At 38.0% G+C, this 23626-nt stretch overlaps 1 protein-coding gene across 10 annotated transcripts in view; it reads right to left on the bottom strand.

Moving 5' to 3' along the window:
* LOC139942899 (rho GTPase-activating protein 5-like) overlaps window positions 1-23626 on the bottom strand; it is a 91993-nt gene that overhangs the window by 65383 nt on the left and 2984 nt on the right. For all 10 annotated transcript variants that reach the window (XM_071939707.1, XM_071939713.1, XM_071939708.1 and 7 more), the window contains exon 2: window positions 4294-5238. In XM_071939707.1, coding sequence (XP_071795808.1) covers window positions 4294-4699 — 406 coding nt within the window. In that variant the 5' untranslated portion in view covers window positions 4700-5238. The remainder of the gene's footprint in view (window positions 1-4293; window positions 5239-23626) is intronic.

Here is a 23626-nt window from a genome sequence, read left to right as displayed (position 1 = left end):
GTAAATATGATTAGAAAGATGTTTTTAAGGTAGAATACAATGATCCACACAAATTTACCTCGAAAATGCATGGTTTTACTTTTACTTTGCGAAACTAACACGGTCGGCAATTTGTAGGAGTCCAAAATTTGACTCCTATAAATGGCCGACGCTGGTACATTGGTACATGTAGTCGACGAGTTAAAAAGAAGACCATGAAATTTTGATTGATTCTTGTGACGATCATTATTATTCTACTTTTAAAACATCTTTCTAATTATGCATTTTATAACAAACGTTTACAAAACACCTTTCACAAAACCAACTTGACCGATCCAAGGCAACGTGTTCCTTTAATGCATGTCTTACTGCCAATTAAAATCAACTCTTCCTGCAGAGCTGATGCTACATGTACATTGTACAACCTCAGATCCTTGTGGGGCCATCTCGGGTTGATTTCCACAGTAGTACGTACATGCAGCCTAGTACATTGTGTAATCCCAACCTCGCCAAACGTATACAATCCACCCTTCCATAACCTTTCCTAGTTAAAGGCAGTGGACACTATTGGTAATTACTCAAAATATTTATTAGCATAAAACCTTACTTGGTAACGAGCAATGAGGAGAGGTTGGTAAGGTACAAATGTTTAAAACATTGTGAGAAACGGCTCCCTCTGAAGTGCCATAGGTTTCGAGAAAGAAGTAATTTTCCACGAATAAGCTTGGGCGATATCGATTTATTTTATTCACGATATATCGCTGACAATAATTATATCGCGATATTCGATATAATCGCGATTAATGAAATTTGACATCATCAGTCTTAAAACTCCAAGTGAAAGTTGTCGAAGAGACAGTCCTAGTATAAGAGAGGTGTTCTAATGACCTATTCTTCTGGTTTTACTCCAAATCTATGGGGTATCAGCTAGCAAATACATCGCGATATTTAATCGATATATCGATAATAAAATCGCAATATATCGATAATTCGATTAAAAACAAATTATCCATCCGATATCGAAATCTTGTCCAAATTAATATCGCGATATTCGATAATATCGTGATATCGCCCAAGCTTATCCACGAATTTGATTTCGAGACCTCAGGTTTAAAACTTGAGGTCTCGAAATCAACCATCTAATGTACATGTACACGCACACAACTTCGTGTGACAAGGGTGTTTTTTCTTTCATTATTATCTCACACTTTGACGACCAATTGAGCTCAAAATTTCACCGGCTTGGTATTATGCATTTGGTGAGATACACCAAGTGAGAAGACTGCTCTTTGACAATTACCAATACTGTCCAGGGTTAGCAATGCTTGTCCATCCCTGATGCAAATTTAACAGATCTATCATTGCGGTACATGTAACTGCTGCCAAAACATAGGATTCTACCGGGCAATCTTGGTAGTCTAGTTGGAAGACACTGCTAGTTGGAAGAATTGCAAGGGTTGTGGGTTCGAATCCCATCGAGTTATATGACTGTGGAAATATTTGTTCACAGGACTCAGGAAAGTATTGAGTATACAGTGCAAACACACATCGGTGTTTGGGTAAAAACCAAAATTAATAATACAATGTAGGCCTACTTGTCCAACTTCATCAGCTGAGTATGGGACTTGCCCCAGTAAGGGCAAAAAAAATAACAAATTCCAGTTGATCATCCGGATTTTTCCAAACAGAGTTGGCCTTTCTAATTTATATTTTTTATTTTAAAAAGCCTCTCAATTCTTCAGTTTGAACCCACCGCAAACTTATTTTATATCTATTTTTTGTATGAGGAACCGGGTTAACAGGGTTGGATTATGTACGTAAAACACTAGAAAATATTTGCTGGTAGGCCTTCACTTATGAAACACACGTGTTCTAGAGCATCATGTTAGATTCAGGAAAATCACCTCTCAGACAGTCCTTTTGAAAGTTTTTTTTTTTTTTTTTTTTTACAAAAATCGAAAGAAAACAAATAGTAAAAATGGATGCGGGCGGGGACGATCAACTGACATTTTTTTGGGGCTTAAGCTGTGTACATGTACATGTAGCAGAAACTTCTGCTCAGCAAATTTCTTAGCTAAAACAAGAAATAAATTTTGGTACCAGTCACAGCAATGACTGTTTTTGGCTGGTAGCCTTTCTTTTTTTTAGCTATTTATACTTTGGTGAACAAGGCGGTTGCTAGTGACTACCAAAAACACGTCCAATTGGACTTTCATAAAATCTGAGGTCTTGAAATCAAATTCGTGGAAAATTACTTCTTTCTCAAAAACTATGTTACTTCAGAGGGAGCCGTTTCTAACAATGTTTAATACTATCAACAGCTCTCTATCCCTCATAACCGAGTAGGTTTTTATGCTAATTATTATCTTGAGTAATAAACAATAGTGTCCACTGCCTTTAATAATTATCCAAATTTGAGACAATTGTCCTGGAACTTAAATGTTTCCTTTTGTTTTGGGCAAAAAATAGTTAATGGCCTGATGTTTCGACCCTAGCAGAGTCTTTCTCTTTTTTTTGCAACATGGTGGCCTATCCTGTTTAATAAGGCGATAGGCCACCATGTTTCCAAAACAGGACATTTTCCATGATTCTAAAGGCATTCTAATAAAAAAAAAACACTTGACTGCAGGCCCGAGGCCATGGTTTCAGCTTTGGGCCAGAAATAGTTATTGCGTACATGTAGCACAAACGCTTTAAGTAATTACTCAAAATACTTATTAGCATAAAACCTTTCTTGGTGCGAGTAATGGGGAGAGGTTGATGGTAACAAACACTGTGAGAAACGACTCCCTCTGAAGTGCCATAGTTTTTGAGAAAGAAGTAATTTTCCATGAATTTGATTTCAAGACCTCAGATTTAACACTTTAGAGGTCTCGAAATCAACCATCTAAACGCACACAACTTCGTGAGACAAGGGTGTTTTTTTCTTTCATTATTATCTTGCAAGTCCGATGACCGATTGAGCTCAAATTTACACAGGTTTGTTATTTTATGCATGTTGAGATACACCAACTGTGAAGGCTAGTCTTTGACAATAACCACTAGTGTCCACTGCCTTGAAAGGCAGTGGACACTATTGGTAATTACTCAAAATAATTTCATCATAAAACCTCATTTGGTAACGAGTAATGGGGAGAGGTTGATAGTATAAAACATTGTGAGAAACGGCTCACTCTGAAGTGACAAAGTTTTCGAGAAAGAAGTAATTTTCCATGAATTTGATTTTGAGACCTCAAGTTTAGAATTTGAGGTCTCTAAATCAAGCATCTGAAAGCACACAACTTCGTGTGACAAGGGTGTTTTTTTCTTCCATAGTTATATCGCAACTCCGACGACCAATCATGCTCAAATTTTTACAAGAACTTTGTTATTTTATGCATGTTGAGATACACCAAATGAGAAGACTGGTCTTTTACAATTACCAATAGTGTCCATTGTCGTTAAAGTAATATTTTCTACTTCAACAACATCTCCATGGTGGCCCCAGAACTCTGTTACCCAATAGTCAGTCAGGCTAACATTAGTAACCATATGAAACTGATACTAGGTGCCAGACTGTCAGAACCGCTGTCTCCATCCGTAAAGTTTACCTTCTCTACCTGGGAATGAAAAAGTTGAGCTTTCCTACCTGGGAATGAAAAATGTTAAAGGAACACGTTGCCTTGGATCGGTCGACTTGGTCTTTGAAAAGCGTTTGTAACCGTTTTTTATAAAATGCATATGGGTAGAAAGATGTTGTAAAAGTAGAATACAATGATCCACACAAACATGCCTCGAAATTGCGTGGTTTTCCTTTTACCTTGTCGACTAACACGTCGGCCATTTATGGGGGTCAAAATTTTGACTCCCATAAATGGCCGACCATGTTAGTTCGCACAGTAGAAGGAAAACCACGCAATTTCGAGGCAAACTTGTGTGGATCATTGTATTCTACTTTTAAAACATCTTTCCAACCATATGTATTTTATAAAAAACGGTTACAAACGCTTTTGTTTTGACCAACTCGTCCGATCCAAGGCAACGTGTTCCTTTAACTGTACGATGAAAGTCTATTGTTGTGAAATTCACATTTTCCAACATTAATTTAATCGCAATAACACTATTACATCCTACAATTGTTAATACACATATGAATACATTTAAGCAATTTTTTTCTACTAAGCAGCTCTATGAGATTGGCCCAAGGTAGTCAGTCGCGTGTAACATGAGCAACCTTATGAAACCGACACTAGGTGCCAGACTGTCTACATCCATACCGTTGACCCCCTCCCTACCTGACAACGAAGGTACTCACTAAGCCCAGTCTGTACTCACCTAATTGGTCTTTGCATATGTACATCAGTTTCTCCGCCGACGACAGACTACTCTTGCATCTCTTCTTGTAATCCTTGTCGCCGTGTCCACGCAGCGGCTGGAACGACTGATCATCGATGAACTCCGTCAGCTCCATGATGCTGCACGTCACCGACGACCCATCCTCCAACTGTTTATTCACCTCTCCCCAGTACAAGAAATGGTCGTTGTTTATCACCCGCCCGCTGAAATCGATCTGACTGATAATCGAGATGTGATCCTTGTAGAAGTCGTCGGCGTGCGGCCGGACAAACCGATTGCAGAGGCAGGATTTCCCGACTCCGACCGAGCCTTTGGTGCGCTCGTCGCCAGACAAGCCGACGACAGCGATGTGGAAGGTACGGTCTTGGAGTTTCTTGCCCGCCATGGTGGTGACGTCACGACGAAACCGTAGGAAGACTTGTTATTCAAAATTGTTCAGGAGGGTAGTTCACATGATATCATTGTTTTAAAGTTATATTTGGTGGATCTGCTTGTTACGAAATCATAAAAAAAAAATCCTAAAAAAATGTCTTTAAAAAAAGTTTAATATTCGTTTGACGTCAAAATCAACTTTGCTCTCCAAATCTACAAATCAATTGATCTGGACTTTAGCGATGTACTCTCCTTTGAACTTAATTATGTTGTCCCTCTTGAAGACAGCCTTGCATCGCTTGGGCTAGGATCGGCAGTTGGGATATGATCCTCAGTTGGGATATGATCGGTAGTTGGGACAACCTTGCATCAGTTGGGATATGAACATCAGTTGGGATATGATCATCAGTTGGGATTTGATCATCAGTTGAGATATGATCATCAGTTGGGACTGGATCTTCAGTTGGGATAGGATCTTCGGTGGGTTGAGTGTCGGTCAAGGAGCTTTCAAAATCATCTTTTCAAATTCTTCTTTCACTTTACCGCCATTTTCTGAAATTTGCAACAACAAAAAAAGAAATTCGGATTAATATAAACTACAAATTAATTTTTAAAAATCCCCCCAAAATCCAGAACTGAACTGCCAACATTTTCATCGGGGCAATTTCTGACAATAATTTAGAATACAATCGAGGGGAATCGCGGAGATTTTCAAACTTGTTCATTCAGATTCCTCCTACAGACTCTGAGAGAAGTGGACAATGCATACAAAATACATTGTAGTAGTATGTAGGGCCAAGTAAAATCAATATCAAGTTGCTCGTCCCCACCCGCTCCGATTTTTGATGCCGCACTGATTTTTGTCTTCTATTTATTAAAGGGTGGCTGCAGTGTTGTTGTTTTTTTAATTTAAACGATTAAACATGACTTTTTAAACCTGAAATATTTTTTAAATTTTTTTATTTAAATGCGCAAGTATTTTAAAAGTGGTTTTCAAGAGATTAGGGGAACCCACCCCGCCCCTAAAAGGGAGCCTTCATGTGACGACATGTCGGGAACCTGAGTCGTCGGGTCCCTTGGCTGTGTGCATATAGAGACATGTGCATTGTGTGGCCTGGTACCTAGGCGCGTGTAGTTAGGAACCAGACTCTTTTTGCCGACGATATGTTTGAATTCCCGACGTGGCGTCGATGGTAGGGGGGGCGGTAATAATCCACAAAATGGGGGGGGCATGACTTATTCGCTAATTATGCAAGTGAGATATGTCGGGGAAAAAACAAAACACATTTTATTGATGTTCAATACAATATCAGAAATAATTTACAGCAAAATTAACTGTTTTGTTTGAATTCACTGCAGCATCCCTTTAACTATAAACAAAAATAATTCCACTGTGCCATAATAGGTCTTTGCACCAGGGCGTGATGCCACACACACTTTTTCGAGCAAAAGCAATGACTCTTGGAAAGAAGAAAAATTTGTAACGAAATGGACACAGAACGTGTCGACTTTAAACAGAATTGGAGGACATGACATTAAACCATAAAACCATCTTCAAATACGATGATGGCATCCATCTTTAGACATGACATGGTTGCCATCTTGAAAAAAAATAACAAAACAACTGAAAATAACAAATAACAAGGACCTCCCTGTCCAACTTTTCAAAAAGTTCAGACAAGCAACATGTTATTTAATTCACTTGGCCTAGTGTAATGTACCACTACAGGTAGTATACATAAAGAGTTATCCATCCATGGGCAAACCCTTGTAAGTTGTATTGCAGATCTACAGACACTGTCCTTTATACTCTATGTTTATACTCATGGTACTACTATACACTGCAAAGTGTATATCATACATTTTGTACGTCACTCATCAAGTTTTTTAGTCCATCCAGGGGTTTTTCCCACACTCAGTTGGTTCTTGCGCAATGTTGAGTAATTTTTATATTTTATATCATATAATTTGCATAATACTGAGTTAGCATGGTTGGGTGATACTGTTGTACATGATGTTAGTGAAGGAGAGCTGTATGGGACTTTCCCCCGACTATTTCCACAACTGACTACTACTTTTACATGTTTTAGCTGTGTTAAAGCCATTGGACACTTTCGGTAAACAGTATTGTCCAAGGCCCACACTTCGTGTACCACAACTTATATAAAATAACAAACCTGTGAAAATTTAGGCTCAATCAATCATCGGAGTCGGGAGAAAATAACGGGACAACCCACCCTTGTTTCCCCACGTTTCGCCGTGTCATGACATACACATGTGTTAAAAATAAATCCGTAATTCTCGCTATCGAGAATTGATATTGTTTTAATGTTTTCTCAAAAAGTAAAGTATTTCATGGTGTAATATTTCAAGAGAAGTCTTTCACCATTACTAGATTGAGAGTTTGTGAACAAACTATAGGCCTACATGTAGGTGTTCGAATTCCAGGAGTAAAAGCCTGGTGTAAACAAAACAAAATATTGTACCTTGCTTTGTTCTCAAGATTTGTAATAAATGATCAAAATTGCAAAAATTTTCAAAACAACATGTTGACGCCATCATGTCGTATATTCGAGTTCAAGAAGTAAATGTTCTTGACTAACAACACCAAGTTTCACCTCAGTCGAACTTTTGGTTATCGCTTTGAAAAATGCACAGGTAAAGCAATACCACGTGACACATTCCCTATGTGACTGGATTAACAGGCTTTCGAGCTATAATAATAATAATAATAACCTTACTTATAAAGCGCTTTTTACAAAAGCGATACAAAGCGCTAACGAAATACAATAGCAACAAAACAAAAGATAAACTACATGCTTTACAGACAAAACAATGCAATTAACAATGATTCGATCTAGAGTAACTTAGGATAGAGGTGGGTTTTTAATTGGAATTTGAAGGAACTCAGGGAATTGGCTAAACGAACAGATTGAGGAAGACTATTCCAGTGAGCTACAGTGTTTAATTATACTTTTGTTGATCCTGGCCATCACATTAGGGTTATTTTATCATTTCCTGTGCCCTTATTGTTTTTCTTGCTTTGTATTTACTTTTGTACATGTACTTATATTATCTATTTGACATACATGTACTGTCTGCTTGTATTTGTAATTGTTTATTGGCCAAATAAAGAATAAGAATAAGAACATGACGACGTCATCAAGCTACATGTAAGACTCCACAGATACATGAATGTTGCTATTATGAAGGAGATTATGTACATGTATACCATTTTGAAACAATTGTCCTAAACTCTGACACAAACATCTAGTAAAAGTGTATTAATTTTTTAGAGGTTAATAATCGGCTGCATAATTGCTCTCAGACAACCTCTGCTTGTGTGTGTCATTTCCATAGAGCTATTATATTGACAAGAGCGCTAACTAAACTTGCTCTGCGTTTTGAAGCCACCCTGGGCGCAGACATGTTTGATGTGTTGCGTGAATTCGGAATTTTAAGAGAACACACATTGCCGCGATTATTTTACATTCTTTGTGTGCTTATATGTACGCAACTGTCCACTCGCGTACGTCCGTGCTACGAAAACCGTAACTTCGACGTGATTGCCGTATTACAAAAAGTAAACGCGCCTTTTAATCATGAAGCACATGACGCTCGCAGTTTGTGCGCTGATCAGCAGATTGTGCGTTTACAATTACTGCATTTTTTGTTCGGTGGCACATAAAAAAGAACAAACGCACTATCATGCAAATAGCCGTACAATTGCCGTACAAAATTTAAAGCTTTTGTATTGGTTTTTACATAAACATGGATGCGCCCACACGGCTCCCAACCTTAGTGTGTGTATAACGGGGTGTTAGCGCTCTAGTCAATATATATAGCTCTATGGTAATTTCTACCTCCATGGTGTGTCTTTCAAAGTGACACAGTATTGAACATGAGCCATGTTGAGATAAGGACTTGGAGATTCTACAATGTACACCATGCATGATCACACAGTGTGCATCAGGGCTGTTTCACCTTGCAGTGGAGCGACCTTCACCTTGCAGTTAAGCTTGGGCGATATTGGTTTATTTTATTCATGATATATTGCCGACAATCTATCGCGATATTCGATATAATCGCGATTAATTAAATTTGACATCATCAGTCTTCAAACTCCAAGTGAAAGTTGTAGAAGAGACAGTCATAGCATAAGAGAAGTGTTCTAATGACCTATTCTTCTGGTTTTACTCCAAACCTATGGGGTGCAAGATGTCTAAGCTAGCAAATACATCGCGATATTTAATCGATATCACGATATATCGCGATATATCGCGATATACATGTATCGATATTTCGATTAAAACCAAATCCATACGATATCGAAATCGTTTCCAAATTAATATTGCGATATTCGATAATATCGTGATATCGCCCAAGCTTACTTGCAGTCTACTTTAGGCACTGGACACTATTGGTAATTACTCAAAATAATTATTAGCACAAAACCTTTCTTGATTATATTAATTTTGGTTTTTACCCATACACCGATGTGTGTTAGCACTGTATACTCAGCACTTTCCCGAGTCCTGTGAAAAAATATCACAGGCATGTTACTCGGGTGGGATTCGAACCCACGACCCTTGCAATTCTAGAGCAGTGTCTTACCAACTAGACTACCGAGGTTGCCCGGCAGCTAGAGGCAGTTCGAATCCTATGTTTTGGCAGCGAGTACCGCAACGATATAATAGATGTTAAATTGATTACGAGTATTGGGGAGAGGTTGATGGTATAAAATCTTGTGAGAAACAGCTCCCTCTGAAGTGACATAGTTTTCCAGAAAGAAGTATTTTCCACGAATTTGATTTTGAGACCTCAAGTTTAGAATTTGAGGTCTCACAATCAAGCATGTATGAAAGTACACAACTTCATGTGACAAGGGTGTTTTTTCTTTCATGTAATTATCTAGCAACTCCGACGACCAATCAAGCTCAAATTTTCACAGGTTTGTTATTTTCTGCGTATGTTGAGATATACAAAGTGAGAAGACTGGTCAATAGTGTCCATTGTCCTTTGAGGCACTGGACACTATTGGTAATATTGTTAGCATAAAATCTAACAACATACATCATACATGTAGTAACGAGAAATGGAGCTCTGTTGATAGTATAAAACATAAAAAAAGGCTCCCTCTGAAGTAACTTTAAGTTTTTGAGAAAATAGTTTGTAGCGTACTGTGACTATAGAAATATCATTCATAATTTGCAAACTAATTTTAATTTCCCCAGTGTGGGATAATAAAGTTCTTATCTTATCTTATCTTATCTTAGTCCTAAATTGGAAAAGTTTGGTGAAGTTGATAGCAGTCATGGCAGTGCAGGATTTTGGTTACTTTTTTGTAAAACAAAACACTTTGTCCACAGATTTACATTTTAGTTTGACATAAAAATCTGTGGACATTGTGTTAAACCCTCTAAGATGCAAAACGACGAAGGGTTGATGATAGTACATTGTACATGTACATTGTAGACTGACAGGGGGAGAGTGTGTCTGATGTGTACATTGTAAGTACCTACATACATGTATTGCCTCGCTGGCTGGCTGTGTACAAGATGTTTCACACTCGCATGAAGAGGCTTGCGCAGCATGCAGTTTGCAAATTATGCATGATATTCTACAGTCACAGTTAGCTGATTGTGGTTTTGTGTGCTAATTGTGTGCAGATACATTGTACATTCGCTGTCTTGTCACTTCTCGTCTTGACTATTGTAACTCCCTGTTGTCTGGAATCACCAAATCAAATCTTAAACGCCTCACCGGTATTCAATACAGCCTGAGAGCTGCCAAACTTGTTCTCACTGTGAACTGTTGGAGAGCTCATGGATCCCCCTTACTCGCTAAACTACACTGGCTTCCCGAGGAGAAGCGCATCCAATTCAAAACTCGTCTATTGTTTTTAAATGTTTAAATGGCATTGCTCCACCTTATTTGTCTAATATGTTTCTTCTTCGCCAAACTCACCGTCCAGGACTCCGTTCTCCTTCCGATAAAACTCAGCTTAACACTCATGAATCTAGATTAACTTATAAATGGAAAACACGCTTTCTTACACTCTGCTGCTGAACTTTGGAACACTCTCCCAATTATTGTCCGTAAATCTTCTTGTGTTGTTACTTTTAAAAGTTTTAAGAAAAAAATTAAAACTAATCTCTTTCCTAAATAGTAGATTATGGTTTGTTTCTTGCTAGTTTTAGGCCTAGTTTATCCTTTTCTTTCTTATGCGCTTTGATCAAGTTTTGGAAAAGCGCATTATAAATACCTTTTATTATTATGTATTACATTCACAGGTTTGTTTTATATGAATGTGTAACACACAAACATGATAACCGATTACAGGGCTTTACATTTTTAAGGGGAAAATACACAGGACTGCTAGGCATATTGTACATACTCTCAAAATTGCGAGTACAGTATGCAGTGCTTTTTAAAGACAGTGGACACTATTGGTAATTGTCAAAGGCCAGTTTTCTCACATGGTGTATCTCAACATTTTATGCATAAAATAACAAACCTGTGAAAATTTGAGCTCGATTGGTCGTCGGAGTTGCGAGATAACTATGAAAGAAAAAAACACCCTTGTCACCTGAGTTGTATGCTTTCATATGCTTGATTTCGAGACCTCAAATTCTAAACTTGAGGTCTCGAAATCAAATTCGTGGAAAATTACTTCTTTCTCGAAAACTACGTCACTTCAGAGGGAGCTGTTTCTCACGAAGTTTTATACTATCAACCTCTCCCCATTACTTGTTACCAAATGAGGTTTTATGCTGATAATTATTTTGAGTAATTACCAATAGTGTCCACTGCCTTCAAAAAAAAAAACATCTGCTCTGTACGTATGCAAGTGTAAGATTAAAATATTTTTGTTTGAGGCCTACATTGTACATGTACATGTACTATAGTTTTGTCATTGTGAGGAATTTAAGTTAAAGGAACATTACAGAATTGGTTTAGCTAGCAAAAACATTATGGCAGTGAAAGCACTTCATGTAATCCACCATACATTTGTACATATGTAAACTGACAAACCTGTAGAAGTTTGAGATCGATCGGCCATCTGGGTCATGAGAGAATAGTAAAAAACCGATTACAAATTTTGCATTGCATCGATGCAAAAAAAAAAATGAATAAAACATTCACTGAGCGATAAACTCCGAACACAAAATTATATTATTTAATTCTCATCAAATATGAAATTTCAGACAGAAATATTTCAAGGGATGTTTTCTACTATCGTCATCATTAGACTGTGTAAGTTTTATGTTACTCCGTGATCTTCACGATTTTTATTTCTTACCAATTCTGTAACGTTCCTTTAAAGGGTCTCAATACTTTTTGTAGGACACAAAACACAATGTCCACAGATTTACATTTAAAACTCAAACAGTTTGAAGGTTGATAGTAGAAATCTTTCCTTAAAATATTGCTTGCTGAGGTGCTGTAGTTTTTGAGAAAAAACAAGCACAGAGCACCGAGACAATTGCTGTCACCGACTTGTATTGATGGGCAATTCGTTTTAGGTAGGGAGTTTTTGTGACAACTTTATGGGCAATCCATTTTAGTAGTGAGTTTTGCCAGTGTACTCCATCATCCATTCACTATTAAAACCCATTATCAATGTAATAATTTCCTCGTGTACATGTAATTCATCAAATTATTCATACACTTTAACTGCATCTGACATCTGGTAATCCCACAATGCATGCTCCTGCTCCTGCAACAACTGAACTTTGATCTTCTGTACAAAGATATCAATTTGTTTGTGCATTAAAGGGATGCTGCAGTGAATTAAAATAAAACAGTTAATTTTGCTGTCATTTATTTCTGATATACATGTATGTATTGAACCTCAATAAAATGTGTTTTGTTTTTTCCCCCGACATATCTCACTTGCGTAATTAGCGAATAAGTCATGCCCCCCTTTTGTGGATTGTTACTGCCCCCCCTACCATCGATGTCACGTCGGGAATTCAAACATATCGACGGCAAAAAGAGTCTGGTCCCTAACTACACGCGCCTAGGTACCAGGCCACACAGTGCACACGTCTCTATATGAACACAGCCAAGGGGCCCGACGGCTCGGGTTCCCGACATGGCGTCACGTTATGCCCCTTTTAGGAGCGGGGTGGGTTCCCCTACTCTCTTGAAAAAAAATTTTAAAATGCTTGCGCATTTAATAAAAAACATAAAAAAATATTTCAGGTTTAAAAAGTCATGTTTAATCGTTTAGATTATTTAAAAAAACACTGCAGCCACCCTTTAAAGGAACACGTTGCCTTGGATTGGACATGTTGGTCTATAAAAAGCGTTTGTAACCGTTTTGTATAAAATGCATAATGGTTGGAAAGATGTTTCAGTAGAATACAATGATCCACACAAGTGTGCCTCGACATTGCATGGTTTTCCTTTTACTGTGCGAACTATCACGGTCGGCCATTTATGGGAGTCAAAAATTTTACTCCCATAAATGCCCGACCGTGTAAGTCTACCGGTACTAGGTAAAAAGAAAACAGTGCAATTTCGAGGCATGTTTGTGCGGATCATTGTATTCTACTTTTACATTATCTTTCTACCCAGCCCTATGCATGTTATAAAAATTAGTTACAAACGCTTTTCAAAGACCAACTTGACTGATCCAAGGTAACGTGCTCCTTTAAAAGCAGGGGGGTGGTTTATATAATGTGAGAACACCTTAAAGGCACTGGACACTATTGGTAATTACTCAAAATAATTTTTAGCATAAAAACTTACTTGCAGGTAACAAGCAATGGAGAGCTGTTGATGCGAGAACCGGCTCCCTCTGAAGTAACTTCTCACTAAAGTATTTGAATTTGATTACGAGACATCGGAATTTGATTTTGATGTCTCGAAATCAAGCATCTGAAAGCACACAACTTTGTGTGACTGACAAGAGTGTTTTTTCTTGGATTAGTGTCTCTTGCAACTTCGATGGCCAATTGAGCTCAAATTTTCAGAGGTTTTTTTTTTTTTTTTTTTTTTTTTGCATAATGTTGAGATTTACATTACCGAGTGAGAAGATGGTCTTTGACTACTTTCAAGTGTCCAGTGCCTTAAAATGTATTTTTTTTAAACACAAGCCGTACATGCACTTGGTTAAAGCCATTATACACTGTCGGCACAGAAAAAAATAAAAGTTCCAGATTTATAAATAACTTACAGGGTTTACAGAAGGTAATGGTAAAAGACTTCTCTTGAAATATTATTCCATGAAATGCTTTTATACTTTTCGAGAAAACATTAAAACAATTATCAATTCTCGTTGTCGAGAATTACGGATTTATTTTAAACACATGTCATGACACGGTGAAACGTGCTGAAACAAGGATGGGTTTTCCCCGTTATTTTTTCCCACCTTCGATGACCGATTGAGCCTAATTTTTTACAGGTTTGTTATTTTATATAAGTTGGGATACACGAAGTGTGGGCCTTTGGACAACACTGTTTACCGAAAGTGTCCAATGGCTTTAAGTGGGCAAACAATGAGCATGCAATCACAAACATTGTTGGCGCTTATCATTGATTAATAATCTAATACCATTAAAAATATACCACAGAACTTTACTGATTAGTGTAGGCTACTGTGTGTACACTGAGGTCCCAATTCACCACTTCAGTAGAGGGCCCCAATTTCATAAAGCTGTTTAGAGCAGAAAATTCTGCTCGACAAAATTCTTTGCCAAGCAAAAAGTGAGTGGGGGACCAGTCACAACAATGTAAACTTAATGTAATTTTGGCTGGTAACCTGTTTATGCTAAGCAAAACTATCCTGTTCTAAGCAAAGTTGTTGTGCTTACAGAGACAGGATGAAAAGAAATAGGGTCTCACATTGTACTGTACATGTAGGTTTGAATCATATTTTGTATCCACAACCTCACTGGCCGGCGTTCAAAATTAAACAGTGCCAAAAATCGTTGTCCAAGTCTTCAATTGTTAACACTTTCAAAGCATTCTAAGGAAATCCTGTTGGATAGTGTTTATTATTTTTAGTGCAGTTCCTTATCTTGGCAACTACATACATGTACATGTACATGTAGTACACTGTATGCACTTAAAGACCTGCTTGAACGAAAATGTCAAGTCATGAACTTTGCTGAACTCCACTTAAAATGTTTTTGATGAATAAGGAAATCGAGTCATTATGATTATTTAATAGGTTTCAATTGTGTAAAAAAAACAATCATTTTGTATGCCCTTATCCAGAGCTTTTCTGCAAGATTTGCGAAAAGCCCCGTTATGTAATCACTCTCAAAACGTCATAAGTAGATAAAGGCCGCTTTGTTGCAGCGTGGATGTATAACAAAGCAAACTCCCACAAATGACGTCAGCGGCATTGTCCTTTGACGTCCGCTATCAACGGCAGCAGTGTTTTTAGTTTTTCAAAAAACCTTTAGGTAGGGGCCTGATTTTTTAATCGATAATTACGAAAAGTTCAGAAGTGTACACATATCAAAATTACATTAAAATGGTGAACAAGTGCATTATAAACAAGTTAAAATACCATTTCTGTTGAAAACATTCCGCTCAGGTAGCTGTTTAAAGGCAGTGAACACTATTGTTTATGTGCAATTACAGTACTTGCAAAACAATTATTAGCATGAAACCTTACTTGGTAAGATTGAGAAGGCCTGTGCTCACAGAGAAGGGATTTATCAGAGGAGGAGCACAGACCCTATCTGCCAGGTGTATAGACGATGTGACCTCTGACGTCACACGAAAACCATAACATGATTCGCGCGCATACCGCCGGGCAAAACCTTTGTGTTTTGGCAGCCAGCTAGAAAGTGTACGCAATCTTACTATGACTACGCTACTCAGTGCCCGGCGAAACATGACGTAAATAGTGTTTTGTCAACAGAGGGCGGTTTGAATGTAAACATAGGTCACATCGTCTATAAGAAGACAATAGATCAGAAAGATAATTTGCAGCAAGCTCCTGGGAGCATTTATAGAATGTATTTTTGTTTTGAGTAATTACCGATAGTGTCCACTGCCGTTAAACTTCACTCTTGAAGAAGGAGCAAATCTTCCTCCAGTAAGGAGCAATCTATGAGTAAAATTTTAATTTAAATTTTACCGCTAGTGCCCCTATCCGAAAGTGGACATTGGTGGCTATTCCCTCAAGTTGCCCATTTGCCATTCATGTAGTACACTGTAGATCAGGTAACATAACAAGTGTGAAAAGGGCATGGGGCAAGTTTTGAACTGAAGGGGCACCAAGGCCAACACCAGGGCAACAGAGACCAGGGCAACAGAGGCCAGTGGCCCTGTTGTTATTCCAGTTATTCAGTGAACCAGCCAGTCAAGGTTATCAAGTGCTGTACAATGTATGTGTCAAATGCAAAGATCCGAATCTACATTGTATCATTTCCTGTATGATCGCAACTGCATCTAGCATCTGCCAGAGCTCAGTTTAATTTCACTTTCGTTTTTCAGTGCTTCAAAAACTAATTACTGTGCCAATAGAAACTAGTATAAACCACACGGGAAACTGACTCAAGTAAATTTTGAAATGATTTTTGGGGTTGAGCAAAGAATTGAATAGAGTGAACGACCTCCGGATTAACGTGCCGGCGCACTACCAACTGAGCTATCGAACCCTATATTGGCTAGGGCTAGATAGCTCAGTTGGTGGAAGCGCCGGCATGTTAATCCGGAGGTCGTTGGTTCGAATCCCACTCTAGTCAATTCTTTGTTCAACCCCCAAAACCAATAAAAATTATTAACGGAGAACCAAGAAACAGTACCTATGACATCAGGCCTGATACTTTACGGAGGCAACAAAGTCAATTGCCTCCGTGTCCCCTGGTCATTGCCTTGGCAGGCCTGTATGCTTCGTTTTTGAAAAGGCAAGGGCACCAAGGCATTTTCTCCTTGGCAAAGGGCACCCTATGAGGAAATGTAAATTTCTACTGGAGCATTTCAAGGGCACCAAGGCAATGGCAAGGGGCAACAGAGGCAATCGCATCCGTTGCCTCCGTGAAGTATCAGGCTTGCCTTGGTGCTCTAGAAATACTTGATAGTAGGCCTACAAATTTGCTATTTCATCAATAGGGTGCCCTAATGCCCTTTACAAAGAAGAAAATGCCTCGGTGCCCTTGCCCTCTAAAAAACACAGCATACACCCCTGCCTCTGTGACATGATGATTTTGGCTGGTCACCCTTTCCAAGTGGCAAGCTAATTATTGCATGCTAATAAAAGAACTTGTAACAGGAAACTTGTCTCAGATCTCAAATTCCTATTCAAATTATTTGCTGCACGGCATTCGTTTAATTACCAGTGCCGTAGTCTTACCGTAGTCCATTGGTCAAATACATGTATTCGTTTAAGGCATGGGCGCTATTGGTAATTGGCAAAGACCAGGGGCCAATTTCATAGAGCTGCTGAAGCAAAAAATTTGCTTAAGCACGAAAATAGCTCGCTTATTTTACACATGTAACTGGCCAAAATTTCATGCCATATATACATTGCTTATGACTAGTATTTAGCTGTTGTTTAACTGTTGTTTAACAATTGAGTGGAGTCTTGGCCGGTAATCTGGTTTTACTAAGCAAGAATTTTTTTGCTTAAGCAAATATTTTTGCTTAAGCAGCTCTATGAAATTGGGCCCAGTCTTCTCACTTGGTGTACAGTACATGTATCTCAACATATGCATTTATAAAATAACAAAACTGTGAAAACTTGAGCTCGGTTGGTCGTCGAAGTTGTGAGATAATAATGAAAGAAAAAACACACACTGTCACACGAAGTTAGTGTGCTTTCAGAGACCTCAAATTCTAAACTTGAGGTCTCGAAATCAAATTAATGGAAAATGAATTCTTTCTCAAAAACTAGGTTACTTTAGAGGGAACCGTTTCTCACAATGTTTTATACTATCAACCTCTCTCCATTACTCGTTACCAAGTGTGGTTTTATGCTAATTAATAATTGTTTTGAGTAAATTATCAATAGTGTCCACTGCCTTTAACAGGGCTCGAATTTCACACTGTACTGCAGTGGTTTCAGCGTCGGGCCAGTAAAGCTCAAGACAGGGCAAATCTGGTGGTCCTGTTTATTTTATAATTCAACATTTTTGTCTCAAAAGAATGATGTTCAAATATTGATTTTGCGTCTAAAAAAACTTTCAATCCTGCCGAGAAACAAAAACCCAGAATCTTGAGATCAATCTTAAATGCAAGTTTTTGTTCAAATGAAACAGTCTAGCTTATAAAACCGTGTTCTCACTTTGATAGCCTCTTTTCCTTTTGATTCTGGTTTGTTAATAAAATCCTGGTCCTAAAGCTTGGGCGATATCGATTTATTTTATTCACGATATATCGCTGACATTATATTGCGATATTCGATATAATCGCGATTAATTAAATTTGACATCATCAGTCTTCAAACTCCAAGTGGAAGTTGTAGAAGAGACATAACATAGGAGATGTGTTATAATGACCTTAGATTCTTCTGGTTTTACTCCAAACCTATGGGGTGCAAGATGTCTCAGCTAGCAAATACATCGCGATATTTAATTGATACTGTGATCGATATTTCGATTAAAACCAAATCCATCAGATATCGAAATCGTTTCCAAATTAATATAGTGATATTCGATAATATCGTGATATCGCCCAAGCTTAGGTCCATGTAGAAAGATTAATCCATATTGTAATGAAAGTGTACAGTGTACATGTACATGTACACTGTACGCAACAAAATCTTAAAAACATTATAATAATATAATAACGAAGTCTTATATAGCGCATGTATCCTACATGTACCAAACAACAAGGTACTCAAGGCGCATACAAACTTTCAGAAAGATAAGTTATTGCAGCGATGAATTTGCAGACCCAATTAGTTAGCACCTTATAATGGTTTACAAGGTGCTACGGCGCAAACAGCAGCTACAGCCAGGAACACCGGGGCGAACCCCTTTTACATGCGTTACACAACACATGGGACCAACGGCTTTACGTCCCATCTGAAGGACGAAGCAATGGTTTGGGGTTTTGGTTAAGGACACAAGTGTCACGGCTGGGGATTGTAACCCACACTCTGCTGATTATCTGACATATCTTCAGAGTGAAATTATTCTGAAAATGCCTGAATAAATTACGTACACAGTTCTATCGAATGCTGACTGTACTAACCAAGTATGTTATCTATTATTATATGAATTTTAAGAGTGATTCTCAAACGTATGCGTTCCCTTTAACACCTTCCCTGGGGTTGTTTCTATGCACACATTTGTTATTTGCATCTTTGGCGTACACTGCGCTCCGAAAGTACAGTACAAAACTCCCAACAGTATAAAAATAAAACACTTGGGCTTCAAAATTGATTACAATTTCATTATTCTATCCATGCCGCTGCACAATGATCCGGTGCCGGCGATATACTGAGTCTGGTGAGCAGACCCGAGGGGGTTATAACGAGCTGTTAGTTCTGCCACACTGCTATCAGGGTGGCCATTGGTGTGTGTTCCGTTCGTGTTAAGCCGAACAGATACAAATTTTCCGGTGTTGTGATTTTTTCTATGATACAAAACAATATTGATGAGGTTTTTTTTAAATCAAAGAGTGTTTGCTAATTTTATCTTACTACATTCACTAACACTAATTGAGATTTTAAACTAAGTAGGCTGCAGCCTACAATGAAGTATAAAAAGTAGAAAAAAATAGAAAATTAAGAAAAACAAGAAATTAAAAATATTAAAGGCTTTAAATCCGAAACATGTTTAAGCCATTGTACACTTTCAGAACAGAAAAAAAAAAATCACAGAACAAATAACTTACATTACAGGGTTTACAGAAGGTAATGGTGAAAGACTTCTCATGAAATATTATTCCATGAAATGCTTTACTTTTGAGAAAACATTAAAACAATTATCAATTCTCGATATCGAGGACTACGGATTTATTTTAAACATTAGGATGTCATGACACGGTGAAACGCGCGGAAACAAGGGGGGTTTTGCTGTTATTTTCTCCCGACTACGATGACCGATTGAGCCTAAATTTTCACAGGTTTGTTATTTTAAGTTATGATACAGGAAGTGTGGGCCTTTGAAAAATACTGTTTACCGAAACTGTCAATGGCTTTAACAGGCCTAACTCTTTCTGTTTTGATAGATTAGAAAACAATTAACAAACAGAGACTTTGCAAAGACTTTTCATTGAACACGACACAGCAAGTATCACAAAAAGTCTCCAATTAGCACAGATTTCAAGACTTTTATACATAAATTTTGTGGCAATGTTTGAACTATATCTTCATTACAAATTTAAAATCAGAGCCAATGGTGAGACAATGAGACAATTATGAGGAACTGTAAATTTCTACAACTCATGAGCAAATAATAATAATAACCGTATTTATAACGCGCCTTTTGCCAAAGGATACAAAGCGCCAGGTATTATTACTGCAAGGAGTGGGGCGAATTTTGAGATTATAAGACCTAATCATTAAGCAAGGTTTACAAGGTGCTGTGGCGCAATATGCTGCCAATCCAGCCAGGAACACCAGGCCGAAACCCCTTCTCTTTTTCGATAAGTGCACTGTGGGTTCTTTTACATGCGTTTACACAACACATTGGACCAACGGCTTTACGTCCCATCCGAAGGTCGAAGCAATGGTTAATGTGTCTTGCTTAAGGTCACATGTGTCACGGCTGGGGATTCGAACCCACACTCTGCTGATCAGAAACACCAGTCAGAGTTTGAATTCAGTGCTCCTAACCGCTCGAGCACCAAGGCAATAGCAGCGGCATGGAGGCAATCACATTTGTTGCCCCTATGAAGTATCAGGCCTGGCCGCAATCTCATAGCGCTGCTTAACGGTTTGTAGCAAATTTTTGTCCTTGACTGTAGCAGGAAAATTTGCTACGGCGTAATCAACATAGTTCACAAGTTCACAGAAAAATTAGGCAGCCATATTGCGCGGTCACCATGGATTTGCATTGTGGCGTCATTTATTAAGCACGCCTTCTTGTGTGCTTACGGTAAGCATTGCTATGAAATGGAAATCACGCAGTGAGTACAAAATTGGTCGGTAAGCAGCTATTAAAATTGGGCCCTGCCCCTACTAGTGGCACATGTATTAATGCTCCCAAAGCTTCAAGTTACAGATCATGATTGTACAATTTGAAAAAGCAGAACCATTATCTACTGATAGCAGAAAAATTTCCTTAGGCCTTACATCATGTAAGGAGTGTATTTGACAGGTTAGCATAAAAAATGGGCGGCCATATTGCGCATTCACCATGGATTTCCATAGACTGTGCAAGTCTCGCACGTAGCGAAAACGAGAACTTAATTCGGAAAAAAGTATATTTTTGTACAAAACCAAATTGTATTGAAATTGTTATTTGTTAAAAAATTCTTAAAGATTATTATTTTTAACGTACTTTTTGTATAATTATTATTTTAACTCGTGTACATAATAATTGTTTTGTTTAAATTAACGTAAAAATTATACATTTATCGGGACGAGGATCGCTGTTCGACATCGACCTGGATGTTTTTTCTAATATATCCCGTTTGTGAATCACGTCCAATTGGTGCGATCATCACATAGGTTCAGCGATAATGGGAACGTCAATTGGGTAATATTCTTAATTGTTTAGAGTAAACCGGAAACTGGAGGTCAAGTTTTTTCCTTTAGTTTTCTTCGTTAATTTGTTGAATTGATTTTACTTTTCTGTTTTTAATCACTTGTTTTTACATTCCCAAGGACATATTCACTTTTTAGAGTCATAACTTATGTTAAACTAAAATTATCGACAGAACAAAATCTCCCCAACGTAAAACTCCATTAGGTTGGGACCACAATGGTCCCGGAAGTTCAATTTCTCGCGAGACTTGCACAGTCTATTGTGACGTTCTTTATTATGTAGTTAGCACCGGAAGGTTAGCACGCCTTTTCTTGTGCTTGCTGTTAGAATTGCTAAGAAATGGAAATCGCGCAGTAAGCAAAAATCTGCCGCTAAACAGTATTAAAATTGGGCCCTGGGTCCAATTTCATAGAGCTGCTCAGCACAAAAATTTGCTTAGCATGAAATTTATTCCTTGATAAAACAGGATTACCAACCAACTTTCCATTTGAGCATATTGCTTGTTACTGGTATTCAGCTATTGTTGGCTTAAATCCTGAAAATCACGTGGAAATTTAGTTGGTAATTTTTTTTTTTATCAAGGCAGAAATTTTGCTATGCAAATTTTTGTGCTAAGCAGCTTTATGAAATTGGGCCCTGGTCCCTACTAGAGTCTAGTGTAATGTAAAGCTTCAAATTACACATCATGATTGTACAATTTGACAGAGCAGAACCATTATCTACTGTAGCACTAGCAGAAAAATTTGCTTAAGCCGTACATTTTTAAATGTACATGCTGCGTATTTGACAGGTTAGCAGAAAAAGGGCGGCCATATTGCGCGTTCACCATGGATTACCATTGTGACGTCATTTATTATCTACATGTAGTAGTAAGCACCGCATGGTAAGCACGCCTTCTCTTGTGCTTGCGGTTAGAATTGCTATGAAATGGAAATTGCGCAGTAAGCACAAAAACAGTCGCTAAGCAGCTATTAAAAATGGGCCCCTACTAGAGTCTAGTGTAATGTAAAGCTTCAAATTACTGATCATGATTGTACAATTTGACAGAGCTCTACACATCTATTATGTACATTGTGTAATGGAAGTTCAGGTTTCTGCTTGGGTACACAGTGAGCCTGCAATGGCCACTCTGTACCATCATTGTGGTTTGCTCACTCATGCACGCTGCAATGGATTACTGTGGCTACATTACAATCTACAAGAAAACCTGGAGAAGATTGGCAATATCTATAAAATGATACCATATGGACAGATTGCATAGATTAGTATCCACTGTGTGAGCATACTATGCTCATCTTGTAACAGTCAGATTTAAAAGGCAGTGGGGACACTATTGGTAATTGTCAAAGACTAGCCTTCACAGTTGGTGTATCTCAACATCCATGCATAAAATAACAAACCAGTGAAAATTTGAGCTCAATCGGTCATCGAACTTGCGAGATAATAGTGAAAGAAAAAACACCCTTGTCACACGAAGTTGTGTGCTTTCAGATGGTTGATTTCGAGACCTCAAGTTCTCAAGGTCTCGAAATCAAATTCATGGAAAATTACTTCTTTCGCAAAAACTATGTCACTTCAGAGGGAGCCGTTTCTCACAATGCTTTATACTTTCAACCTCTCCCCATTACTTGTCACCAAGGAAGGTTTTTATGATAATAATTATTTTGAGTAATTACCAATAGTGTCCATTGCCTTTAAAGGCACTTGAAATGTTGAGTTGTCAGTGACCAGTATTCTCACTTGCAACAATAACAAATCTGTGAAAATTTTGGCTTTATTGATCATTGAAGTTGCAAGAAAACAAGGAAAGAAAAAATACAAAGTGTGTGCTATCAGATGCCTGAAAAGGGCTTCAGACATAGCCTTTTTTTTATCAGATTCAAATACAATGTGCTTTAATGAGAAATTACCACTTTCTCATAAACTACTGAAAGTGTAAGCTTACATTGTTTCTGGCACATCCTTTCTCAATTAATACATTACAATGCCCAACCAGACACCAATGTCCAGACTGGCTGACTAGGACTTGACAAGTTTACGACCATGTCACATTGACCATGCATTGACCATGCATTGACCATAATTGACCATGCATTGACAAAGTATAAACATCCAATTTTCCCACACTCATCATTCTTAACTCTTATCTACATGTACATGTACTGTAATCAACCTTGGAGAATCAACAGACCCTCCTGGTTAGCCCATGTTAGCCCAGTGCCAAATCTTACACTATGGCCAGATCCAGTGTTCTTCTATCTTCTCCTGCTACTACATGTACTCATGCCTTAAAATTTTTGCTCATCTCTACACTTCAC

The sequence above is a fragment of the Asterias amurensis genome, chromosome 10 (genome assembly GCF_032118995.1).
Source record: "Asterias amurensis chromosome 10, ASM3211899v1".
NCBI lineage: Eukaryota > Metazoa > Echinodermata > Asteroidea > Forcipulatida > Asteriidae > Asterias > Asterias amurensis.
Note: the sequence above shows the minus strand (reverse complement) of the source record. Positions and strands in the feature narration are given on the sequence as shown.